At 43.0% G+C, this 24,604-nt stretch overlaps 2 protein-coding genes across 6 annotated transcripts; both read right to left on the minus strand.

The window, feature by feature from the left end:
• Positions 1 to 199: 199 nt before the first annotated feature.
• On the minus strand, positions 200 to 21,907 carry zmp:0000000711 (tubby-related protein 3). Of its 5 annotated transcripts, XM_037120926.1 has the most exons (15): positions 15,197 to 15,466; positions 14,826 to 14,867; positions 13,677 to 13,838; positions 12,966 to 13,017; positions 9,037 to 9,199; positions 8,545 to 8,763; positions 5,310 to 5,440; positions 5,036 to 5,227; positions 4,753 to 4,865; positions 4,273 to 4,390; positions 4,081 to 4,179; positions 3,807 to 3,978; positions 3,594 to 3,707; positions 2,538 to 2,648; positions 200 to 574 (listed from the first exon to the last, which is right to left on the minus strand). In XM_037120926.1, exons 4-15 carry the CDS (start codon positions 12,987 to 12,989, stop codon positions 324 to 326), a joined length of 1,707 nt encoding a protein of 568 aa, XP_036976821.1. In that variant the 5' UTR covers positions 12,990 to 13,017; positions 13,677 to 13,838; positions 14,826 to 14,867; positions 15,197 to 15,466; the 3' UTR covers positions 200 to 323. The 5 variants fall into 5 exon arrangements, with proteins under 5 accessions (XP_036976821.1, XP_036976818.1, XP_036976817.1 ...); XM_037120923.1 differs by lacking the exons at positions 13,677 to 13,838; positions 15,197 to 15,466 and adding an exon at positions 21,788 to 21,907; XM_037120922.1 differs by lacking the exons at positions 13,677 to 13,838; positions 15,197 to 15,466 and adding an exon at positions 16,966 to 17,078.
• Positions 21,908 to 22,228: 321 nt separating this feature from the next.
• rhno1 (RAD9-HUS1-RAD1 interacting nuclear orphan 1) lies at positions 22,229 to 24,569 on the minus strand. Its single transcript, XM_037120929.1, has 3 exons — positions 24,410 to 24,569; positions 24,065 to 24,253; positions 22,229 to 23,849 (listed from the first exon to the last, which is right to left on the minus strand). The coding sequence occupies exons 2-3, from the start codon at positions 24,227 to 24,229 to the stop codon at positions 23,136 to 23,138; spliced, it is 879 nt and encodes a 292-aa protein (XP_036976824.1). The 5' UTR covers positions 24,230 to 24,253; positions 24,410 to 24,569; the 3' UTR covers positions 22,229 to 23,135.
• Between the last annotated feature and the right edge of the window lie 35 nt (positions 24,570 to 24,604).

The following is a 24,604-nucleotide window of genomic DNA, read 5'->3' on the forward strand; positions in this document are numbered from 1 at the left end:
ACAGTCTGGTGGACGTTCCGGCTGGCACACAGGCCTACCGGAGCATCCGAGACCTCTTCTACGAGAGCCTGCCCGAGACCATGGTGGACCTCGTCAGCATCCAGCAGGTCCAGAACCTCCTCCACTGGGACAAGTATCAAAGGTACAGCTGCTGCCTGTGTCTCCTGTCTAAAACCTTGATGAGTTGAGGCAAAAGACACAAGTTTCATCAAAACTCTTTACTCTGTCGTCATCACAGATACAAGGTGTACATGCAGAAGCAGCACACTAAGTCCAAGGAGCCCCTGGAGAGACATCTCTTCCACGGGACGAGCAAAGAGGCCTCAGAGGACATCTGCCACAACAACTTCGACCCTCGCATGGCCGGGGTCAACGGAACGTCCTACGGCTTTGGCTCCTACTTCGCCACCACCGCCTCCTTCTCCAACGGCTACTGCGCCACGGCCGACCGAGACGATGTCCGCCAAATGTTCCTCGCCAAAGTCCTGGTGGGGAAGGTGATTGTTGGGAAACACAACCTCCGCCGGCCGCCGCCCATCACTTCCAAGAGATGCCAGTACCGTCTCTATGACACCTGCGTGGACAACGTGGACAAACCCACCATGTTTGTAGTTTTTGATAGCTGCCAGTGCTACCCATACTACCTCATCAAGTACAGAGACCTGCCCCACGAAGTCGATATTTAAGGACGAAGAGGGGCAGGGGAGTTAGATGATGTTAATCGTTCAGACATGAACAGTGTTACAGGTGTCCAGTTGACCTGAGATGTTATCAGATGTTATCATGCAGTTACAGCAAATGCTTAGTACAGAGATACCTTGCAATGAAGTTCTCCTTGAAGACATGTAAGCAAACTTGTAAAGCACTTTACTTTTCAAAATGTCTTTATTTTGGTTATTCAAACATCAATGGAAAGAAGTACTTTTTTTTTCTCTCAAAGGTGTTCTGAATCAAATTCTGTCTCGTTTATGAAAATAAACTGTTCGCTGAATACATTCATCGCTCCGCGTGTTGACATGATAAACATGTTGGATCTGCCGTTAGTGGAATCGCTTCTATTACATAAAATACAGCCATTTACCTGATTTCTTTTCAAATGACAGACTGGAATGTGTTTCTCTAGTAAAAACATATATATATTTCAAACAAATTCTCAATAAATCTTTTTTTCTCTCTCTCTTTAAAACTCCATTGCACACAACATGACAGAACAGGGCTCTCCCAAGTTCCTGGCAAACAGTTATTACAAATATATAAAATATTTGTAACGTTTATTTTTTTTTTAAGACTAGCCAGGAGTTTGAATGTGTGTTTGCATGTTAATGAGGATTTCTGAATCTACCCCTGAAAATCAGCTTCAGCAGGACATCCTGCTGGACACTTGCTTCCAAGGTGCAACATGAGATTTTTTGTGTTTAAACATTGAAAAAGATAATTGAAATCATCATTAAGAGTGTGAACCAGGAAGCTACACTTAGCAGTTACTCTGCTGATATGCTGTTTGCTTGGAGTATTGACCCAACAAGTGCCAAATTCGTACATATTGCACCTTTAAAGGACCCAGACTTGAACAAGCTCGAGCTCTGTAGCAATAGCAATGTTTTCAGTTGTCACTGTCCTTCACAGACCTTCAGTACACTGCACTGACGAAACATTAAGGACATGTAATAATGAGATAAAGCCACATGGATGACACTATCCCCTCTGGGTTTCCCTTAAACTTTCCCTTGTAATTCAGGAGGGAGGAGGTGGAGATGAAGAGGCACAGGCAGTTGTAGCTTTGAAGCTTTAAGATGGACACAATGTGACTCCAGCTCCACCTCAACTCAATAAAATACCACTTTAAAACCTGATTTCTTATTTCTTCATACAAGGGCACCAATGAAAATATAAGCTCTGTGTATTAATTCTAAACCTGTATCCATTACTTAAAAATTCAACATAACAAAATGACATTTAGTAAGACTGCTTAAAACAGATAAAACAATAAGGCGTAATTGTATTTTATATACAGTGTGTATGTCCTTTCTCTTTAAATGTGCAATTCTGCGTTTCTCATCTCAGCCAGGTCTGAGTCTGGAGTGGATCATGTGTTTTGTCGTGTGTGTGTGTGTGTGTGTGTGTGTGTGTGTGTCCGTAAGAGCAAAACTTAGACAAAAGAAAATAATTAATATAATTTCAGTCATTTTCAGGCAAAGATGTCAAGGCTGACAGCCTCTTAAAAGTGGGGATGTTCTGCTTCTGTAAGTAAAGAGTCTTTGGGTTTTCAACGGTTTGTTGGACCAAAGATGCATTTTGAAGACGTCACAATTTCTATATATATATATTATAGACCTAATGATCAATCTATTAATTGTAAAAATACCTGCAAATTAACCAATAATGAAATGAACTAGTAGTCGCAGCCATAGTGTCAGTCTGCAGCTAACCTCGCCTACTACAACACCCATCAGCCTTTTATTTGCCTTGCGCATTTATGACTGTCTGCTCAAGGACCTCTCATAGTTGTTGTGATTCGCAATTATTATAAGACGTACTTTTTGACGGCTCTTTTTTAAGTGTCTCCTTGATCGCCAACTGCTTCAGAGACACCTGGCAGAGATCTGAGTGCGCTCCTCTACTGTTTTCCTTTTCATGACATAATCCAACTTGTTATGACAAAGAAGAAAAAAAAAAAAATCACAGTCACAAGATAAAAATTACACGTGTTCACAGGAAAACACAAAAGCCATGAGACAGGCCGGTTCTGAATAACGCACCCTCCAAACGACAGTAAGACGAGGGATAACAACACAATCATAATAATAAAAGAATGACTGGAAATAGAGTTGTAAGTTGATGGCAGATTAAAGTTTGCAGCCACGCTTGAAGATGTAAACAAGACTGAAATTCTGTAGCCACCTAGCACCGAGACTGCGATGGCCAAAAAAACAAAAAACAACTTTTGCTTTTCTAAGTTCTTTTTTTTTTTTTTGCTAAGTAACTAATATTTAGCCTGAGGGTGGCGCCAGAGGAAAGGCCTTGCTGTTACGTATTCCAAATGGTTTTAGTCATGCCAGAGCCACCGCGCTGTTGTGGCATAAAAAACACTGAGTGAAATCAGATTTAGAAGGCAAATAGAAGCAATAGAAAACACATCACTGATACACACATCACCGCTCGTCACACAATGATTGAATCATACTTTTAGCATCAGTTCTTTCAGACTGTCTCCAGCATGGATTAGTGTTTTGCTGTGTCTTTTTCCCTTTTAGCTTGTATACATGTGTACACTGTACAAAAAGGTTAAACTGATTGAAATAACCCCACTAAAATGGCATGAAACAAAAAAAAAAGAAAAACACCGCACAAGAACCATGAGGGTTGTTTGACCGGCTGACAGAGCACCAATGATCAGCATCCTTTTTTTTTTTTTTTTTTTTTTTTAGTCCCTTATTTGTTTCCTCACTCGCATATTAAACTGATTCCCAGTGATGTGAGCGGCGTAGCTGTCGGCTTATGAACGGCCCCCGTCGAGGAGAGAGCTGAGGGTGGACGGAGAAAAAGTGGTGGTGCGGAAGTAAAACCGGTGGTTCATTCACAGGCGAGCTTACTGTCGAAGCTCGACAGGCCGATGGCGAAGGCTTGGAGAGCGCACATGGGGTAGTTGAAGTCCAGAGTGAAGATGTCCTCGGCCACTCTACCGAACTGCATGACGATGTAGTCAGCTGGACGCGAAAGAGGAAAGAGAAAAATGTTCGTCATGACTGTGAGCCTTAACTGGACAGGAAAGAGATGGTGTGAACAGTGACAGGCGAGATACTTACGGTCGTTGTCGTGAACTATTTGGAAGTTTTTGACTGATGCTTGGGTAACGCGGCCGTGGAAGTTCAGCACATACGACTGGGTGTCATCGTTCCACACGGGCGCTTTATTGTGCAACTCGATCAGGTTGTCCAGTGAGTGGTTCTGCCACCTGCTCAGGAGGCTCTCCTGCTCCTGTAACAGAGCAACAGAATACATATCTGATCATTAAATATCCAGTGTGTAGGATTTAGCAGCAATCTCCACACCTCGTGCTTCCAGCGGCATCACACTCACGTTCTGAGGCCTCACAGGGACTCGTTCAAAGTTAACGCTCATGCCCGGGATGATGACGGTCATCTTACGTGGTCCTTTGAATCCCAGCACGTTGGTTTCCTGCCACATGGTGCACAGATTGTGACAGTTTCATTTTAATATTATGAACCAACTGGGGGCGTAGTGTGTGCTGAGTGTGTCGCTATCACTCACGTAGCAGATGGCAGCCAGCTCCTGTCGTGTGTTGCTCTCCTCCAGCAGCGCCCCGGGGTTTTTGCAGGGGTTGGTGCCGTTGTCGTACACTGTGAATTTGGTTCCCATGAGGTTGGACCTGATAGAAGGCACATCGGTGTTGAATCGTTTACACCATTTCACGTTTGTCACCTGCTGGCGGCTGAGTCAAGCGAAAAACACTTTTGCTGAGGAAGTGACTAAGTGATGCTGCTAAAAAACTGAATTTTAAGGGATAGTTCACCCCAAAACCTTTCTTCCCAGAAATCATGGCCCTGTTTAATAAAGATGATCAGCAGACCTGCACAAATAACCTGAAATACATAATCCAACAAGATTTAGGGAGGATTTAAGGCAGAGTCTGGCATTTTGGATGTTATCTCAGGCTTGCTATCAACAAATGACGGTGAAAACGTCACCAGCCACCGACACAGGCAGATCTAAGAGTGAGTGCAGTTTTACCTCAGTTTGCCTATGAAGCTCTCTCCCTCTCGTGACAGATCAGTGGCATCCACTGAAATCAGGTAGTTAGATGTTTTACTCTTCTTTCTCTTCCTTCCTGCCAGCAAGAACACCTGGAGAGAGAGAGAGAGAGAGAGAGAGAGAGAAGACAGATGTGTTCATGTCTCTGTATGCTCTTGAGATTAGTTGTTTAAAGTTCTTAAAAAGCCTGATCGTCTAAGTTGTCTTATAATAATCCCTTCAGCCATATGATTTCCGGGAATAACCCAGGGCCCACACTCACTCTCTTTCCATCCTCTCTCTCCATGTGCATGAAGTAGGTGGGGTACAGGCCGCGGTCCATGCCCTTCTTGTCTCGTGTGATTCGACATTTCACAGTGACGCCACGTGGAGCCGGACGAAAGACGAACTCCTCGAGATTGGCCACGTCGATTAGCGCGCTGTCTGCTGTGGGTGATCCAGGAGTGACAGCATCCTGGGTACAGCATGTGAAGTTTGTAACAAACTTGAATATAAACTGGAATTTTATGGTCTGTGTTCGAACTTGGGCTACTCACTCCAGCGTCCTTGCCACTGGCGGCAGAGGCGGGTCTGGTGTCAGTGTTCGGGGACAGAGAGCTTGTCCGATCTTCCTCCGCGTCGTCCTCGTGCTCGCTGGCCTCGTCGAAGTTCATGCTGCCAGACAGACCTGTTGATGGCGAGGAGGCAAAGGTGCGGGAGAGCTTTAATGAAACACGAGGTCCTTCAAAGCTCATTCACACAAGACAAGAGGAAAATAGATCACACAGGCTCTGTGTATATTCCACTGCAAAAGAAGATCAAAGACGTCTGTGTCTGTGGTTTTAGTAGGTGTCCTGAAGGCGGATTTCACTGTTTCTTTGCTTCATCTATGGTCTTTGATATATGACAACTAATATCACAAGAACTGATGCAACACTTAAGCAATGGCTGGAGCACAAATTGTGTATTGCACAGTTCAAGTCATTTTCTCTCTAAAGTTTTCAGCAGGGCATTTCTTCCAGCTGAACCAATCCACACTGCTTGCTATCAAACACAACAACGTTTGGCTTGTGGCCTCAATTGAAGCCCTACCTGTCACAAACAATGCATCTGTTTACTAAATCAGTCTGTGCACGTGTAAGATTAATGTCAAGAGATGAGGCTGAGCGGCCCCGCGAGACTCGCATCTGTGTACTTGTGAGGAGACAGCTCCATGCAGGAGTGCAGTCATGCAGATGTAAAACGGGCCTCGCTGACTGAAGCCAGTCAAGACTGCTTGAGACATCTGTCTCTTCGTTGATAATTGGATTTATCAGCCAGGATGCAGCTCTTGGCTGCGGCTATAGCCCGCTTTAATGTGGTGTCAGGGGATGACAGTGGTCCACTGGTACGGAAAGATCTCAGTAAGCAGGGGAAATTGTGTTTTTCACCTCAGCGATGCAGTTTTAAAACGGATACAATTAGGAGATTTTTAACTGTGATAAAAATAGATATTACGGTAATCAAACAATTAGCTTTTGAATTAAATAAATTAAAATGGGTACTGCACACACACACACACACACATAAACGCACATTCTGCCACTTCCTCCTCCACCCTCACTGGCATATCACAGGCAGGCTAGCGAGTAGGAGTGCTGGGAGAGCACTGCCCTATGCAGTATTGAACAAGAATAATAATGTGGCGCAGCCAAACACAATATTTATCCTGGGGTATTTACAGGGGATGAACCCAGCTATCCCTGAGAGAAAGTGAGAACCATCATGAAAGACAGATTGCAAATGTTAGCTCCCCTCTAACAGTGACTCCAGGGCCTCAATTAAAACACCCAGCAAAGTTGTGTGAGCCGGCAGCTTATGGAATCAACCATCTGGAAATGTCAAGGAGGATGCATAATAGGCAAACCAGCAATCTTAACTTTCACATGATGATTACCATGCAGCATTATTTTGAGTCAGACATATATTCAGATCTTGACTGAATGAGTTGATCAGATATGAATGCACCTCAAAATATCTATTTTACAGTTTTCTCCGAGGTTCAGGTATTACTCAAGGGCAAAGATCCAAAAATACCTGCTGGAAGTCCTGGGGACATATTCATATGCTAAACTGGGCTGACATTAACAATGAGGCCTTGCATTATTGAGAAGGACAGTGACATTTGCTTCTATGGCAACACGTCACTACCCTGGGAACCAGACGAATCTGTAGAGCTTAGGTTCAGATTTGCTCTGGCAGGTGTGTTTTGACCCCCCCTCCCCCTGTTTGTGATGGAGCAATCGCAACCATTTATTTAATATAAAGTGTGTTTGATTCGATGACCAGCAGAAGAGAGCCGTCGCTTGTTCTCACACGTTCTAAGTCATGTTTCGCTGCTCTGGCTGGATGTACGTCTATCAAATTGCAATTTGATCTGCACAAATTTGGTACAGAAGCTAAAAGTTCCATTCTGTTCCTCTGGAGAGTTTGCTCGGTCCTGTCAAGTTTGTAATTACAGATTTTAATTTTGCTGCTTGCACGTGCCATGGTATTTGCTGCAGTGAAGATACTTGCCTGCAGTGAAAGGTTTAAAAGGCTGAAGGTAGCCTCTCTAATCCCTAAAGCAGTGAACCAGTCTAAGTAGGTGCATCTTACTGTCTGTCTAGTGGACACCCTAATAAAAGTATGAACCTGAAAGTGAACATACATGATGCTGGACCTTGTGTTTCCAGGGTACAGAAACTCCCAGTAGCAGGTGAATCAGAATAGTTCACAGTCCATCCTGTGGCAGGACTTCAAAACATCTTCCAGTTACTTTAGACATCCCTGCCAGCTGGCTGGTGAGTGTGGGTAGCAGACACAATAATGATGCCAAAGATGAACTCTGCAGTATGAACAATGCCCTTGCCTATTATTAAATGACCCATTTCTCGCTGCGTCACCATCGATCACACACACTATCTGCATCACATTCCATACTGCAGCAGCAGAGGAAGTGCTAAAGCTTCTGCAGCACGTCAAGCAGTCTGACTTTGCTCAACAATAGCTGCTAATCTTGAGTGGACTGCTTTAGAAATGTATTTTACAGCGACTAATTATTGACTTTTTATAGAGATGTCTGAGTGTTTTTGATGCTGTTGTGTTGATTGTGTGTAAATGGTGAGACTAGCTATGTTTGTGTCTTATCTCTGCTCTTCTTTCCTCTGCTGTGCTAAGACTGTAGATAACGATCTGAATGAGACTACATGATAAAATAAAATCAAATGTACTTTCACCCTGATCTGAAGAACCTTCCTTTCACTCTCCAGTTCCAGACTTTGTGTTGCACTATGTATTGCATTAGCACACAGGGTGAAATCTTTTATACCACTTTTTTTTTTTTTTTTTGTGAAACAGCATCAGGGACTCTGGTGATGAAGGCAAGTAATTAAACAGGCGTGCTCATGAACCACCCTGGCTTTAATATTTGACTGACAATGTATCTTCCCTTAGCACAAGATGAAAGTCTATTAACAGGCTTTATGGATTAAAAATGTTTTATTGCAAAATTAGTGCATCACTAATCCGTTATGAAGGAAGTTAAATGGATGTTTAAACCATAAACTTTAATTTCAAGTCTATTACTCAACGTTCTTTCACTGAGAATGAAACTTGCGCTGTCGGCTTTTACTGATACGATTGTGTTGACTACACACTGCTGCTGTGCCAGTCATATCATTATGATCACAGCTGCTTACTGTACAACATTAAACAATCAAGAGTGACATTGGAAAAGTTCCTATTTAAGTCTTATTCTCTGCAGGGACTCACCTTGTTTCTGTAGTAACTCGTGGATGTCTTTCTTGGGCTCCAGCAGCGTCTCAGTGTCTCCGTCCCTCTCAGGCTCCTCAGCAGCAGGCGAGTGGGGCTGAGACTGGGGCTGGGACTGGAGCTGAGACTGGGACTGGGACTGGCTCACTGACAGGATTTGGATTTTCATTCCCAGATCCGGAGCTTCTGAGCCCAAGAAAGCTGCTGGGCCATCAATACCTACAGAAGGAGAGTAGAGTAAGCTGTTACAATAGCTGTTAATATTCTTGTCTTATGGTGGTTAGATACAGTTGTTGGTCCGGTGCTACCTTAATCGGCTAAATATTAGCCTGAGGTCTTGTTGAGTGAGAGGCTTTAAGAGATTCTCTTACATAAAATTAACATCAGGTGTTTCTAAACTACATCAGTATCAGTTGTTTGAGATTGACAGTCTGTGTAGTTTTAGATGACCTGCAACATAAAAACAGTGTGTGTGACAAGTGATTTCCTCACCATCCATGATGACATCGTTGGTGGTGCTGAGTTGAGATTCTACCAGAGGGGCCTGTTCCTCACCGCGCCGCGTCCTGGAGCGCCGGGGACGAGCCTCCGTGTTGGGCTGGACCATCAGAGGCTCCTGACGCTTTCTCCTCTGCTTCTGCTCCAGCAGGGCCCTCTGTGGAACAAACAGGAGAACATAAACCTGATTCTATATATAAATGTGGTGAGTTTTTAAGGCAAATGAGAAGTCAGCCATTCATCCTCAGGGGACAACGCATGTCTGTACCAAGATTAGATATTTTCCTTAAACACAGACACAGTTACACAGACTGACAAACCCAATGAACAACACAAGGTGACATCCTGTCGTGACTCAACACAAGACTTTGTATAGAAATGGCAACCTTAAAGAGCCTTTCCAAAATATAGAACAAGGAAGCTGGGAGTGGGCCATCTGGTCACATATACTACAACACAATCTACTTCATCGCAATCGTGGTCCACAAACGTTTTTGTTAATTTTGAAATTCTACATAGACAATAGAAAGACTAATTTAGAATAATTTATCCACAATATTGCACAATTTTGCATTTAATATCTTTGGCACAAGCTCTTTATTCACCTTGTTGCCAGCTATAACTCACAATGTATTTACAATATTTCACCAAAGGAAGAGCCATGTGATTGAAATTGTCCAATCAGAACAGCGATATAATCAGCCTCATCGATTTATTGGTTTGTCCATGTAGCGCTGATCGGCTAGTCATTTAAGTTGGAAGGGCTCTAAGTTTCACCTGAAAGTCGATTATGGACACCTTTGAGACAGACCCACCATCTAAATGTCGTCAGAGGATTGATGTGTTTAAATAAGGAGTACATTGATAAACACCTACACTTTACAGTTGAATTCAGAATGAGTCACGCATCAGAAAAATGAGAGTGAAGCCAAAAGAGAGAGGGGAAATAATAAAGCCATAATGAATTTAACGATCACGCCAAGGCCAGAGGACCTCGGAGTGCAGTGAATGGGTTCACTGACAAGCTGAGTTAATGGGTGCTGCATTGCCGGATTCTACATTGGAGAATGGCAGAACATTCCAACCAGTGAAGACGTGGTAAAGAAATGTGACGTGCTTCTCAGAATCGGTGACCTTTCCCTGGGACTACACAGAATTTGGTATATGCTTGAGGGAGTGTGGTAGATGTATAGTTTACAGTGATGTGGACTGAAGTTCCAGCAAAGCCTGAAAATTCCTCCTGCTGCATCCACTCTCCCCGAACCCCGCTCCCCGAGGTCAAACCAGCGGACAGATTACGCAAGCGCGTTAATTAGCGCGTCAAATGCACAACAACAAGTCTTGTTTGCTGATGCTGCTTACTGAGCTGGAAGAGACCAGGAGGCCTTGACCAAAACGCTTTCATAACTCATCAGTCATTGTGCTAAGACTGAGAAATGTTTGTCTCACTCAGCCATGACTTATGAGTGGAAAAGTGGAATAATGTGAAACTTTTACATCACCCGATCCATAACACAGAATCACCATGATGGGAAAATACAGCACCATGATCCTATTATCGACTAAGAAGGAGGAAGGTGAGGAAATAAGTAAAAAAGGAGGTTTAGGTCCGAGTGTATAATAATCTAGATTTTGTTTCATCGTTTCAAAAGACTCTGCTTTAAGAGGACGACGATTTGCATACTCGCTTTATGGCTATAAATAAAGGCGACAAATGAATAAAACATAAAGCTGGATTATCATAATGAGCATCGTCACTGTTAGTGTGATAAACTAATGTGGAAATGCAACCAAATTTCAAGACGGACAACAATGGTGATGGGTGCAAAAAACACTGACAGTGAATGTTAAAAAGCTGCTCAGAATTTTGAGATTTCAGTTGGCGTAATCTGCCTTTTGTCAAGATACTTAGAACTGAATGAATCGAAAGTGCATCAGAAAGACCTGACACAGAGACTCAGTTTAATGACTTCTTTAGATTTTTATCTGCTCTTATTCTTCACTCAATTAACGTCTGTCCAGTCTTGCCTCCCCTCCTCGTTGCTATTTTCAGAGAAGCTATTGTACTCCATTCGTTTGTGACCCCTTGGCATTTTGACGACCAGGATGTGACTTCATCCCACCTTTCCTGTATAAGCAGAAATATAGGTAAAAAGTAGACTTCAATATAGACTGATTTGAGAAGATAATACTCTATATTGACGCGTGTCTTTGCAAAGAATCTGACAAAAATTTGAATACAGTCAGGGAGACTTCACTCTTTTTTCAGGCAAATGTGTATCACTCATACAAACTGTTCTCTTCTGATACAAGATGACAAGAAAACATACATCAGAAATATAAATATTAGAAGTTACCAACCCGCTCCATTGATATCCTGATCAAGTGTGAGCCAAAGTTAACACGTTGCTCTAGAGAAGAAACACTACAACTCCCAATTGTCCTGATGGTTAGGTGAAACTACATTCTCCCCCAACAAGCAGCACTCCTGCTGGGCACTCGCTCTGTCTCCCTGTCCCACATTCCTCTCCCGGAGTTTGACAATCGATAAACCAACAGCCTCCACAGCACTACGCGGTCCTCTGACAGAGAGGAAAAATGGTCTGTCTCTCGGGCGAATTCTGAGCGCCAGTGAGTGTTTGTGTACGCGCGGCCACCGTCGCTAACTGAATCAGCAGTCATTAGCACTCCGTCAAGAGAGAGAGAGAGACGGGGGGAGGGAGTGAGAGAAAGGGAGAGAGGTGCGATCACATCCACAGTGCTCAGTGTTGTGTTTACTGAATGGTTTTCAGTGTACAATTTGAATTGGGTAGGAAAACACTGAATTATATACAAAAAAAACAGTAGAAAGAGGGATTTAACTTTTATCGTGAGTTTGGTCTCATGAGTTATGTAAAAGCAGAAGACTCGCAAGTGAGGCTGATTGGACTAAGCTCAAAGTGTGCTGTGTAGCTGAGCCACAGTGGGACCATGGGACACACACACACACACACACACAAACACACACAAAGCCAGGCACCCCTGCACTAAATCCCTCTCTCTCTTTGAACTCACTCATCTGGCCCTCCCGTTCCTTCCTGGCTAATGTGTGAGATAGTGAGGCGCAGCTCGCAGCTTAAATCAAAGCCGTGCACCGCAGCTCCTTGGCAAGGTTTGGGATGAAGGCGTCTTACAGACACGCAGGATGAAAAGAGTACAAATGTGTGACAGAAGAGGCACTGTGTCAGGTAATAGGTGGATAAAAGGAAACAATTCCGCTCCAGGAGTAAGTCAGCTTTAAGATTCCGAGTGACTCGGCAGGTGAAAAACAGGAGATTTCCGAAGCAAAAGCATTAATCCCTAAGTTGCACGCCACTGCGGTGATGTTGGAACTACTCCTGCCAACAGCAGGCACCCCTGAGTGACAGAGCACAAGGTCATCTCAAATCTTTGATTTAACCAGATTCATGCACAATCTTGGCAGGTGCTCACTACACCATTAGTCTATGAGAGGACTCTTAGTTGACCAATTTTTCATTGGTCCGCCTAGGACAAAAGTATGAGGCAAAGTTGCTGAGGATGGAGCCCTCTCGCTTCCTTCTCTTTTCTGTTGAGAGCTGCACGTACTCAGTAGTGACCGGTCAGCGATGCTGCCCATAGCACTGAGCATGCAGCTTCCTCTTACACGGGAGTGTTGGACCTCCAGCATGATGAGTGATGCCAGTGTGCCATAACTGTTACATGAATGGAACCCACATACCAGTATGAAAGACTGGTAAAAGTCCACAGCTGTACACTAGACGGCTTGATCAGACTAAAAGTGCAGCCTATTTGCTATGAACCACACCAAATGATAGAAGAGTAGAGACATGACAACAAAAGTGAGGATGATGTGTGAAATTTAGTGTTGTTAATTTGTGAAGCTGTGCAGCTTTGGCTCCTACCTGTTTTTCCAGCTTCTGCTGCATGAGACTGGCACTGTCGTCCTCGATGCCGCTACAGAGAAAAAGGAGAAAGCTGTGTTAGAAAGAGTTAGAGATTTCACGCAGCATCCACACCGAGTTTGATTTTCCTTTAGAGGTGGAATTTATACAAGGTAATACTGACTTTATATCCTGTGTGGTCTACGAAATGATTAAGGCATTGTTAAGGTTTCTTGGCAGTTTGAAAACGTAAATCAGTGATTAAAGAATTAAATTATCAGGCTGAAAAGTTCTGAAGAAAACAAAAAAAGGGACAAAGCTCCAGCTGAGACAATGCTTTGCAGTCTTGGTCCTCGGGGCATTTACCCTGGACACCTATCTGAAGGGACCTGGCCCATGTTGCTTGGCTACCGTGATGAGAGAGAAGGGCAACAGCAGGAGTCTGTACTGACAGAGTCACAGTCAGAGACCTACAGGATCTCTGCTCCTGTCTTTCTGTCCAGCACACAAACATGTGCTCACATACGCTGAAATGAATGGGTCACAAACTCCATTTCTCATTTCTTTCATCTCTTCCTGTTGGCTACATCTTTAAATACCACACACTCTGCTGGGCTGAATTTAGATTTGCATTTTATAGAAAAGGATTAAGGGTACAGGCATGAGACATCATCATATTGTACTGCCTATCTTTCCATCAGACTAGCTTATCAGTTAACCCGACTCACTCACATTCACTCCCTTTAGCTCCTGTGTGTAGGCGATGACACACGCTACTTGAGGACCTGAAGCCCAATGCAGGCTGACATCACGGCTCATCGCTGAAGGACAGTCACTGAATGCCAAAAGGTGACGAGTTCCGGAAACCCATTTAAACCAAGTGGAACTCAAGAGCTTTAATAAACCAGAGTGTTATCATTAACATCATTATCTGCAGCCCAACAGCAAGCGCAGAGCTGGCGACTCTACGTCAAAATGAGTCATCTCGCACTGGTGTGTCATACTATCACTTGTAAATCCCTTGACACCGGCAAACACATAGATCCCCTGTAGGGTGAAAGATGAACATTTTGGGCCCCCTTCCAAATGATGCTAGTGCTAATTTTGTGCCCGGGTCCCCACTGGGAGGTCACCTGAGAACAGGTGCTGCTGACAGGGAGGAGGTCCGGAGAGTGGAGGGTGGATGCATGTTTAATTACACATATGGGACTGTCAGTTATGATGGTGAGGAAAGAGATGGGTGAATGCTGTGAAGGTGAAATCATCACTGGGAGAAGTCACTATGGTCTGTTGTAGGGGGTATGAATGTCAAGCCACCAATTCAGAGGCATACGATGCAACTGTAAAACAACTGTTGATGCGTACTGATCTATCAACATTTTTAATATACTTGATTTATTTTCTCTCACATTGTCACTACTTGCTAATTTTAAAAACAAAGCACATCTGTAAAGACCCATGAAGAAAATAAATAGATGAATTATCATTAGCCAAAACAAAACAAGTAGCCTAGCACAAAACATTAACGTGGCATTGGATTGCATAACAACATCAGATTTCCCCTGATGTTTTCAACCTCAAACACAAAGTTTCCTTTGTAATGGTACTGTGGAACGCCCATAACACATTTACTGCAGCTTTGATGTAGCAGAGCATGTTTTTCTTTTTCCTAAACAAAGAAATACCACTTGGTTGCGACAGGCAATGTTTGATGGTAGCCTTGAGAGCAGTCATGACTCTTAGTCAGTCTTATGACTTATTGACATCTTGCGAAGCAGATTCATGTGTCCAAAAAAAAAGATGTAATAGCGTCAGACAAATATGGTGTTAACATCAGGCATCTGACAATCAAAGGGCACTAATTCACGTCTTGCAGCCTACCTTGCTGTTGAGTTGGAGGAGAAGCTGGCAGAGCTCGAGGGTCTTAAGGGAAAATGGCAATTTGGCACCAAGGCAGCCAGCAGCACAGGACATGAGGAAAACAAGAAGACATACTCAGCAACAAGCAGAATGTTTTTCTTTATTGTGAAAGCTGTCTCAGCCTACTATAGAAGTTATGCTTGAGCATGACAGTTATTATCTGTTGCAGTCAACCTGATAATGAAGACGGAGAACAGCTGCAGACAACAACCTTCAGCTGTATTACCATTAATACTTCAACCTGTTGGGGGTTGAGAGTGTGTCCTCTACCACAAATGCTCTTGGAAAACATGAACACACACACACACACACACACACACACACACACGCACCCTTAGAGAAAACCTCATCACAGCTGTGAGTGATCAATGTTTCATTAGTCCGTCACAGCTTGGGTGACAAGAGGACGACACGCCACTGTTGTCCCTTCCTTGTGTGTCAGACCAAGGTAACCATGGAGACTTTGGCTCCGTCAGCAGCGCACCTCCACCAGCATTGATTAAAAACCTGCAGCCAGTTCTTGAGCTTCGCTGTAACTGGAGGCCTTAGCACTGCGCTGTAAAGATTTACAGACTGATGAAGGGAGGGGTCTGCCGAGGCGTGTAATTTGTTTAGAGCTGCGCAACAAAATCAAAATGATTAATCAGACGACAGTCAGTCAGAGGCTTTTGTCAGGCAACTATTACATGACTATACAATATTATAGCCCTGACATTATTTTAATGCTGTAAATAATTGAATGTTAATAACTGTCGAATGGACAAAGTGCAAAAGGGGACAAGCTGAAAAGTGACTCGAAGAAAAGCCTGTTATTCACATGAAAATATCAAAGCTATTAAGAAATTGCATGGTGTTAACCAGAGGGATCTTTTTTATCAGAACACACTCCATTTTGTCCGTTGTTCATTTTAATTAAAGCCTTTCCACTTTAAAAAGGAAATTTGAATGTTGAAGTAGCATAATTTAATGGCTGCCACAGGCAATTCAGCATCCGAGGATAGAGAATAAAAGGAGCGCTGATAAGATTAAATGCTTAACTCCCTGTGGGTCAGTGCGTGGAAACCAGAGAGGGAGAAGTTATAACAAAATACTTGTGGAAAGATTTAAAGGACAAACACTGTGTCTGCCCTCCCCAAGCGTGTAGCTAGGTTGCACCTAGTGGGCTTTAACTTTTCGCCCATAGAGCTCGCTCAAGTAAAACGGGTCAGCCATGACTACAACTATGACTACATCAACACTAAGTTGTTCATTCACAACTGAGCGTCAATTTTGGCCGAAGTCTCTGTGAACAAGCACAAAGGTACCAAACAAAACCTAGAAACTTATTTAACCTAAAAAAAGCCTATAAACCACAAACTGTTATTTCTACAATTGTGTGTGTGTGCTCACTATTCAAACTGGCTTAGCTTTACACTTACTTAGGCTAACTGTGTTTCATCGTTCTCATTTTACTCTCAGTAAAGTTGTATTATTACTTTAAAATGTTTTTAAATTGGAAACAGCTGCAGGGGGTGTGAAAAGCAACACTTGACAGCTACTGCCAGCTTTTCATTTTCCTCAGAATCCCTTTTTCACATCTATTGGAGATGTATTGATTCATCAACTGATTAATTGCCAAATGCAACAGATGGAAACTTTAGTTGAAAACTTAACCATACAGCCAATTTAGGAGAATCAAGACCTTACTGAGCCTTGACAAAGAAAATGCTCAGGTAGACATTAAACAGTCACAATCATTTCAGCTATTTCAGCTGGATGGCTATTATAAGCACAGGCTTTGATGCATGAGTGTCAAATCAAGCAACCAGCAGAATGCACATACGCAAATCACCAACTCTGGTTACAGCACAGTCACAGCCTGATGCTCTGAATAAGTAACGACATGGTGGCAGAAACATGAGCGAGAGGCACATCTCTGACTGCAGATCAGCCATTCAGCTGGGCACAGGGATGGGAGCAGTGGCTGGAAGTAACATTATAGTGGCACTGACCTCTGTCCTGGCACTGGCCACTTCGAAGTTCTCAATCACAAGCACACAAGTCAGGCTTTTTTTTTCAAACGACTGCATCTAAGATCATAAACATATGAAGGTGCAGCTACCTGTATGACCAGCGACTGTAGACAGGCTGCTGAGATCCTCCATTCTTTACAGTGTCCATGGATGCGGCTGAGGGAATGCTAGTCCGAGACTCTCCTGTCTACGGTATCACAAGAATCTTCATCTACACCGGAGCTCACACTGACTGCGCAGCACTACCTTGGAGTAAGCCCTGAAGGCTTGAACATCTCTGCTATTATGTGAGTGAGAAAGAGTAGCTACGTCCCACCCAGGGGAGTGACAGCTACAGTACCAGTGGTGAGGCAGACCGAGGTTGGGAGGCTTGGGGCTGTTTCCATGACTTCGCACTTCGGGCAACCCACAAGGAGTCAGTTAGGGATAGGTATGAAAGCAACGGGCCGGAACACTGGAGTCTGAATTTTCTATAAACTTCAGGGCTGAAATCATGACTGCATTATTAAGACATTCTTTTGCAGTGTCTGGAAATGTTTCGAAATAAAGTCATTCAGAGGACTTGCTATCACCTAAGTTCCCTTATTTTACTACTCTCCAGTAACTTTCTGACAGACTCAGCCATTGGTCGCAGCTCATTTCCTCTGACTCATGAGGGGACTCTACATGTTTCAAACCACAGATGCACAGACTGTCTGGCACCTCAGTTATATGCAATCGTTGGAATTTATCGAGCTTTAAATAGTCTAAAGATTAATGCCATGTCAACATTACTGGATTTGGTTCATGCGCATATGACTAAAAAATTCAAGTCTGTTTTAAGGTAACTCAATAAACTAAAACCTATAGATTGCCTTTCTAAAAACAGACATGGTGTACGGACCTTAATCTAGTTGCTAGGAAACCACAGTTCCCATTCGTTTTTTTTTTTTTTTCTGCATCTATTTGCAAAAGCAAGAGAAAGACAGCAGAGAGAGAATGGAGGGTATGTTTGTGTATGTTTGTCCTGAGAGACAGCTGTAAAATGGCATATAAGTCGACTGATGATAAGCAGGGGAATCACTCACCAGAGGGAGTAATTACTGAGCTCAAAACAAATGATGGAAATAAGCTACAAGAGTTGATAATAATACCTTTTCCCTTGGGGTCTCTACTCATGACTCTCCTACAACCATGTTTTAGGAAGCTTTAAAGAAACGTCAGCTGCTGACCATTAAGAGTTTCAACATTACTGTGAAAAAGAACCTCTTGTCGTCGACATCAGCAGATACCAAATTTAACTGTAAAATACTGCAGAAACATTATCACGAATATAGAGCAAAACCTGTAACTTCAATGGGGTGTGAGTGAGTCCAATACAAATACCAGAGATGTTTTCTCAGCATTGCAGTGCATGAGCAACAGAGCAGATTACTCTGGCCAACTGAGCCATATGTGTTTGGACTCCACTGGGCAACCACAGTAGATCACAACCCTAACCCTAACCCTAACCACAAACTGTGCTTGTCATCGCAGAGGTCAACCGCCAACCTCGTGGAGGATCTTTTTAATTGGGTGATTTATGATGCAGTTAAGATGTCAACTAATATGAGTGCTGAAATCACTTTCACACATAAGTTTAGCCAGCTACATTTTCTACAATTCCTATAAACCACTGAGGTATGCTTTGGGAAAAAAAGCAACAAGTTTAGCAACAAGTAGCTGCAAGCAAACTCTTGTGGCAACCACGAAGCTGACTAGTGACCCTGCTTAACTTGTTCAATACTACACTGTCAAGACTTTACACTCTATAGGGCATTCTAGACTGTAATAATAGCAGTCAACAAGGCAATTATTGGCTTTCATAGATGTTATGCCAATAAATCTGTGCATCTTTCATTAGCATCAAGGAGCCTTGGCAGACTTAGCCTTAGTTATAGCAAGCAATAACAACTTCATGAATTATTAGCCATCATTACCATTTAGCTGATGATTGTAGCCTGACACTGGACATCTTTGAGCACAATTAAAGTACAGATAGAGATACAGATATCTAACATTTTGATTATGTGCTACATTCTTACCACTACCCCGGTCATGATTAAACATTAGAACTTAGGACCAGAAAACTTCAGCCTCCCACAGTCAACTCTCAGCCCAGTGACCAGGATAAAATGTTGGCAGTTAACGTGTTTCGACATTTGTAAGTGTGACACAGCTGGATATTTTTAAGGCATCTTCAGAAGAATTTCCAGTCATATATGAGGTCACAAAACAGGATATTTTTGATGAGAACTAAAAACAGGTATTGAAACCAGGACATAATCTTTCCATTATCCTAACCAAGTGTTTTTTGTGTCTAAATATAACCAGAATAGAAGCACAGTGTCGTCACTGTATAAAATAAAAAACTGAATCAAAACAAGCATAGAGTTGCATCATGAAGGAACATATAGTTTCAACATATCTATGGTTTGCAGAAATGTACAATGCAAACATTTATTTCAGCATTTCAATTGCAACACCCAACACCCATGTTTGTATGGGTTTAATGTAATTAAACAAGTGTCAGCTCTACAAGCACACTGAAGGATTTGTAACTACTTCAATCAGGCAATTTAAAATGAGTGAAATAGAAAGGGAGTCAATATCAAAGACATCCTTGTGCTTCTGGAAAAAAAACACTGCTACTATTATAATAATACACCTTGTGTTAATTAACACATTTGTGGGAAATTTATAAAAAGGCAACACTATGCAGAGTAAAGGCTCCTTATTCATCCATCTTTGGAGACTGAGCATTACAAATGCTGAGTCAGCCATCTGTGAACTTTAACACAAACCGTCTGGGTTTCTTGACCCGACAGAGCAGTGTGCATCACAGCTGGTGTCATACTCAGGAATGAGTCCGCTGCTGTGTCTCACATTACTAAACTGACAAAGCTGCAAAGCCAAGAGTTATCCTTGTGCAAAATGGCAGTGTCTGTTAGACATCTGATGCATGCCAAGTCATTTTGAACCTACTGATACTGACAAGGACCACTCAGTTTATGGATCAGTGAAGTGCAAACAGTTTAACAAGAATATACCTGGATAAAGCAATGCGTAATTTCAAGGTGCAATATGTGATAGCCCCCCTTTCGAATTTATACTCCAAACAAACATGGGGCAGCAGCACAACACTGGAGTAACCGCTAACTGCGAACTGTACAGATGCTATCAGCTATGTAGCCATACAGCTAGTGGAAGAGTATTAGCTGACTCTAGTGATTTACAGCAGCATCAGACAGGACTCTGACTCCAGGGACGACAGAGTCATGTCAGTGTCAGGTGGGTACAGGAGGGCGAAACACCAACCTCTGTAGGCCTGAGCTGGGGGTCAACCACAGGGGTTACAGGTGCCACCTTGGTGTTGCTTGACTGAGGGTAGACTGAACGCTAAAGTGACTCACTATCCCTTCTTAAGGGCTCAAAGTGCTGTTTGGAGACAGGATGGGCCGGGGCTAGCAAGTCAAACTATTACTTACTCACATCCTAGTTAACTACAAACTGTTTCAAACTAAAGTTCACACACACTGCTCTGGTAAAAAAAAATGTATAAACATTATTTTGCTGTAAGTTTTGCATGCCCTTGTCTTCAGATGGAAAAAAAATCACATAATCAGACTGGGGCTGTAACAGGAAAGGGTGGGAGCCGCTTTGATTTGTATCTCCCTGCGAAATGAAAGCAGACCCTGGCTTGAGTGCTCGAAATCGTGTCCAGTAGCTCTCGTCCAGTAGCTCTCACCGTGGACACGCACACATATCACCTCTTTGCCACCAACACCTGTTTGCTCAGGCAGCAGAGTGGACATCAGAAGAAAACACAATGAAGCCTTATGCTGTGAGACTACACACACACCCAGTCTCTCCTGATGCCTTCAAATGCAGAGTAAATGTCATGAAAATTCCCTGATTGGCATGTACTTACTGACTTTCTTATTTACTCACTTGCTTATCAAAGTTTTGGGTCCATAATTAAAACAGCTAATTTAGGTGGTGATGACGTCTTTACGGGAATGCTTTGACACAGAACAGACAGCTGCTTACAGAAAGGCATGCTCAGACACGACATGCAAGCATTTTTTTACTTCATGCCCCTCGCTTGTTCAGTGTATCCTAAAGCTAAACCCAGCCAGGGTGCCTGACTGTGGTTACGTGCCATCCGTGATGTAGATCACTTGGTACACTGTAATTAAACACAGCGTTGGATTCCGTGTGGGCACCCCACATTCCTAAACTCGACGCAATTACACCTATTCAGGGTGAATAATCGTGTCGACGGGAAAAATCATTTGTCACAAAAACAAGGCATTCATGGCTGTAACGTAGACATGTATTGACTCCACACACGACTCCGGTATTGCGTTATTAAATAAAATGAGTTCGCTGACTGTGGCGGACACGTCGTTTATCGGCGAGCAAAACCTAAACACCGTTAAAGCACCTTTGTTAGCCACTTGTAGCATTCATGTAGCGTCTCTTTAAGGGATTTTTTTTTTCCCCAGCTTTTTAACGTTTTCTTCTGAAGCGGTTTTGTGCGGTGACACCACGACCGTTAGCTCGCCCACTGAGCCCGACGCTTAACGAGTGGTTTAACACATATCCCAACATGACAAAATAATAAATGGTTGACTGTCATCCGTGTGTTTTTTTTTTTCAGCCAGCTGTGGAATGTTTAAAGCTAGCTTGTTGCCACTGGAAGCTATCGTTAGCTACCTCAACCCACAGCCTCCACTGTAGGCGATGGTGCCTTTTATAAAAGTTGTGGGCGACAGTTAAGTTTTTTTCGGGGTTAAACGAAACGGCGAAAAACATCGGCTAGTTTCTCGTTTTAACGGCTGACAAAGCAGACAGTGACATAACGTACAGGCAGCGTGTGTTTTATATTACCTTATGCTGTAGTAACTCATGTTTATCCACGGTTGCTAAGGAAGATCCTCGTGCAGCAACACACTTTTAGCGGACGCGGTTGAGAAGAACTCTGTTAACTCGGTCCTTAGTTACCGAGCGCACCAAGAACGCGCGTTCTGATTGGTCTGCGGGTTATTTAGGTCGAACGTGATTGGCGGACGCTCTGCAGAAGGGTGGAGAGTGTTCCACTGTAGAGAATTTATGATTATTCCTTCTTTATCTTGAAATATGCTTTCGCTTTTGTGAATAATACCTCACAGGCAACAAAGGCAAGCCTATTGTTATACAGAATGGATTTTATGGGGTCAAAGTGACAAGATGACAATAGTTATTAAACAAAGCCCTCAATCTAAAGTCCTTCATCTGCAAAGTGGTCACAGAATGTTTTATTTCTGAATACAAGATCAAATCTTTGCAGAATATTGTTTGTTCTTTATTATAGGTTCTTCCTTCAAGTTTTAATATTCCTCCTTTACTCATATTGTTTATGTTTCCAGTGGTTTTTTACTGATATATTTTTCCTTATCCATTAGTGCTGTTTTAATTGATGCTTTCTTTTTGTTATCCTCTTTGCTGCTGTAATGATGCAGATTGACTAAATAAATTATCTTACTTTGTATTCCTGCCATCTCATCACTAATTGTAGGCTGAGAGAAATCATGATAAACAAAGTGTATGCATTTAGTTGGACAACAATTCCATATATTTTATATAAACATAAAAAAGATATACACAGCATTGCTCACAATCACCAGCAGCAGCACCCTTCAAGATTACACATCACTGACAAAATCATATTGTGTTAACTCTAAATGGGGGGATGCGATATCAGCTACAGTCTAAAGGGACACGATCTTTGCTCATCAATCTGCCATTAACAATGCTGAAGCACAAGAAGACACAACAGGTGTGTGTTGCATGAGTTTAAGCTCTGTCCCCTGATTTGCAACATAATCTGTAAACAATATGCTCCCTCATGGAAAAAAGCTTGCACCTGGGATATTACAGTAATTATTGCAAATGTGATTAGTTCATTATATGAGTTGATTTACGGCAATAACTACCTGGGCTGTGCAGAGGGAATGGGTGACATTGTCATTTCATAATGTGGTTGTCTTATCATTATGAGGTTCAGTCAAAGTTAAAAAATAATAATAATAAGCAGTCTGCGAAGTGAGATTTCATAAGCACTTAACAATTTTGCAGCTCTGTTCAGTGCATAAAAATAGTCCATGGATTGAATTTTTGGTCACAGAAGGGGTCCAATGAACAATCCATCCATCTCATCTCTGATAACACCATGTCTAATCTTCACCAGCTGTCTACATCAGCTGCAAGTTAACACATCTGAATCAGAGAGGTGGCCCCTCTCTTTGTACAACAACATCAAACCCCTCCTCCTCCTCCATGTCACCTTCACCCCATAATCCCTCTCTGGTGTGTCGGCCACCAAAATGTCAGGCGGCTGATTGCATGGTGGCGTGCCTGACTGAGGCAGCAGCAAGTGCAGAGCGGCAGAGGAGGCACCACTGCTCCCTTCTTGTATTACTTTTGGAGTGTCCACATCAGGTGGTGGAGAAACACCACTGAACTCATTGGAGGCAGGTGTTGAAGCACCATCTACTGCTGGGCCTCCGCAGCTATGTGTCACTTGAGCAGATGGGGTTTCAGGGCGGTCCAAACATCTGCTGGTGGATGCAGCGCCATCAGAAAATCTTTGCACGTTTCTTTTTCTGATTGAGGCCGTCTGTCTCTTTGGGGTCACACTCGACACTGTTCTTGTATTTTGGCGTGATCCACTTGGTTGGTTTCCCACATCAGATGCAACAGCACATTCAGTAGCTTTCTTTGCATGTGTTCTCTTTGGTTTATGAGACTGGTCACTTGACCTTGTCTGAAACGTTAATGAGGGGAATCTGCACACACTGCCTTTCCTGGACAGCTGGCTGACACTGTCGAGGACGCTGGTGGCAGATTGGCATTTTCTCCTCCCTCGTCTCACCGGAGGTATGGGAACTGAACTGTCAAACTGTGGGCTCACCTGAAAAAAAAATATGAAAAAAAAAAAAGCAGAGAAGTCAATCAGCTGGATAAAAACTGGAGTCACACAAAACAAGTTCTTGTCTATGAAAGGACTGTACAACGCTGTTAGCTGCACAAGGTCGGATTTATTCAACACATTCAGTGACACAGCCTTGACCTTAAGAGTGGGATCTGTTCTTGAATGGCAGCGTTCAGAATGAATAAACAGCTTACCCAAGAGTTAAGAGCTGAGCTGTTGTGCTCTGGTGTCTCTCTGAAGAAATCTCTGGGGTTGAGTGCTGCTCGGACTTCAGGCACATTTTGGAGTCTGGCTCCACTCAAAGACCGCTCCAGGAACAGCAGGGGAGGCTTGTCTGTCTTTGCAGCTTTACGGGGCATTTAATATAAATCATTCCTGAAGACCTGGTGGAAAGAAAACATCACGAAATCGATATAAATGTGTGTTAATTGGAATTTTACTGTTCCTTGACTGAGCTTGTTTGGGGTTCACACTCCCTTTAGCAGCTGTTTATATTTGAACATTTCAATTCGTATTTACCCGCCAGCTATTATACATACCTTAGTGGTACTTCGACAAGTCATAGCCACGTTTAGAAACACTTCATACATGTATAAAAGGTTAATTATTTCACTGTCCGTCGTTACTAAATAAACTTTTGCTGTTTTCCGTCTTCTTGTTACCGGTTTCCACCACCGTCGTCTCTGATTGGTCAACGTGATCTTTTGTCGCGCTCCTATTGGCGCACATTTATA

The sequence above is a fragment of the Acanthopagrus latus genome, chromosome 14 (genome assembly GCF_904848185.1).
Source record: "Acanthopagrus latus isolate v.2019 chromosome 14, fAcaLat1.1, whole genome shotgun sequence".
NCBI classification, from domain to species: domain Eukaryota; kingdom Metazoa; phylum Chordata; class Actinopteri; order Spariformes; family Sparidae; genus Acanthopagrus; species Acanthopagrus latus.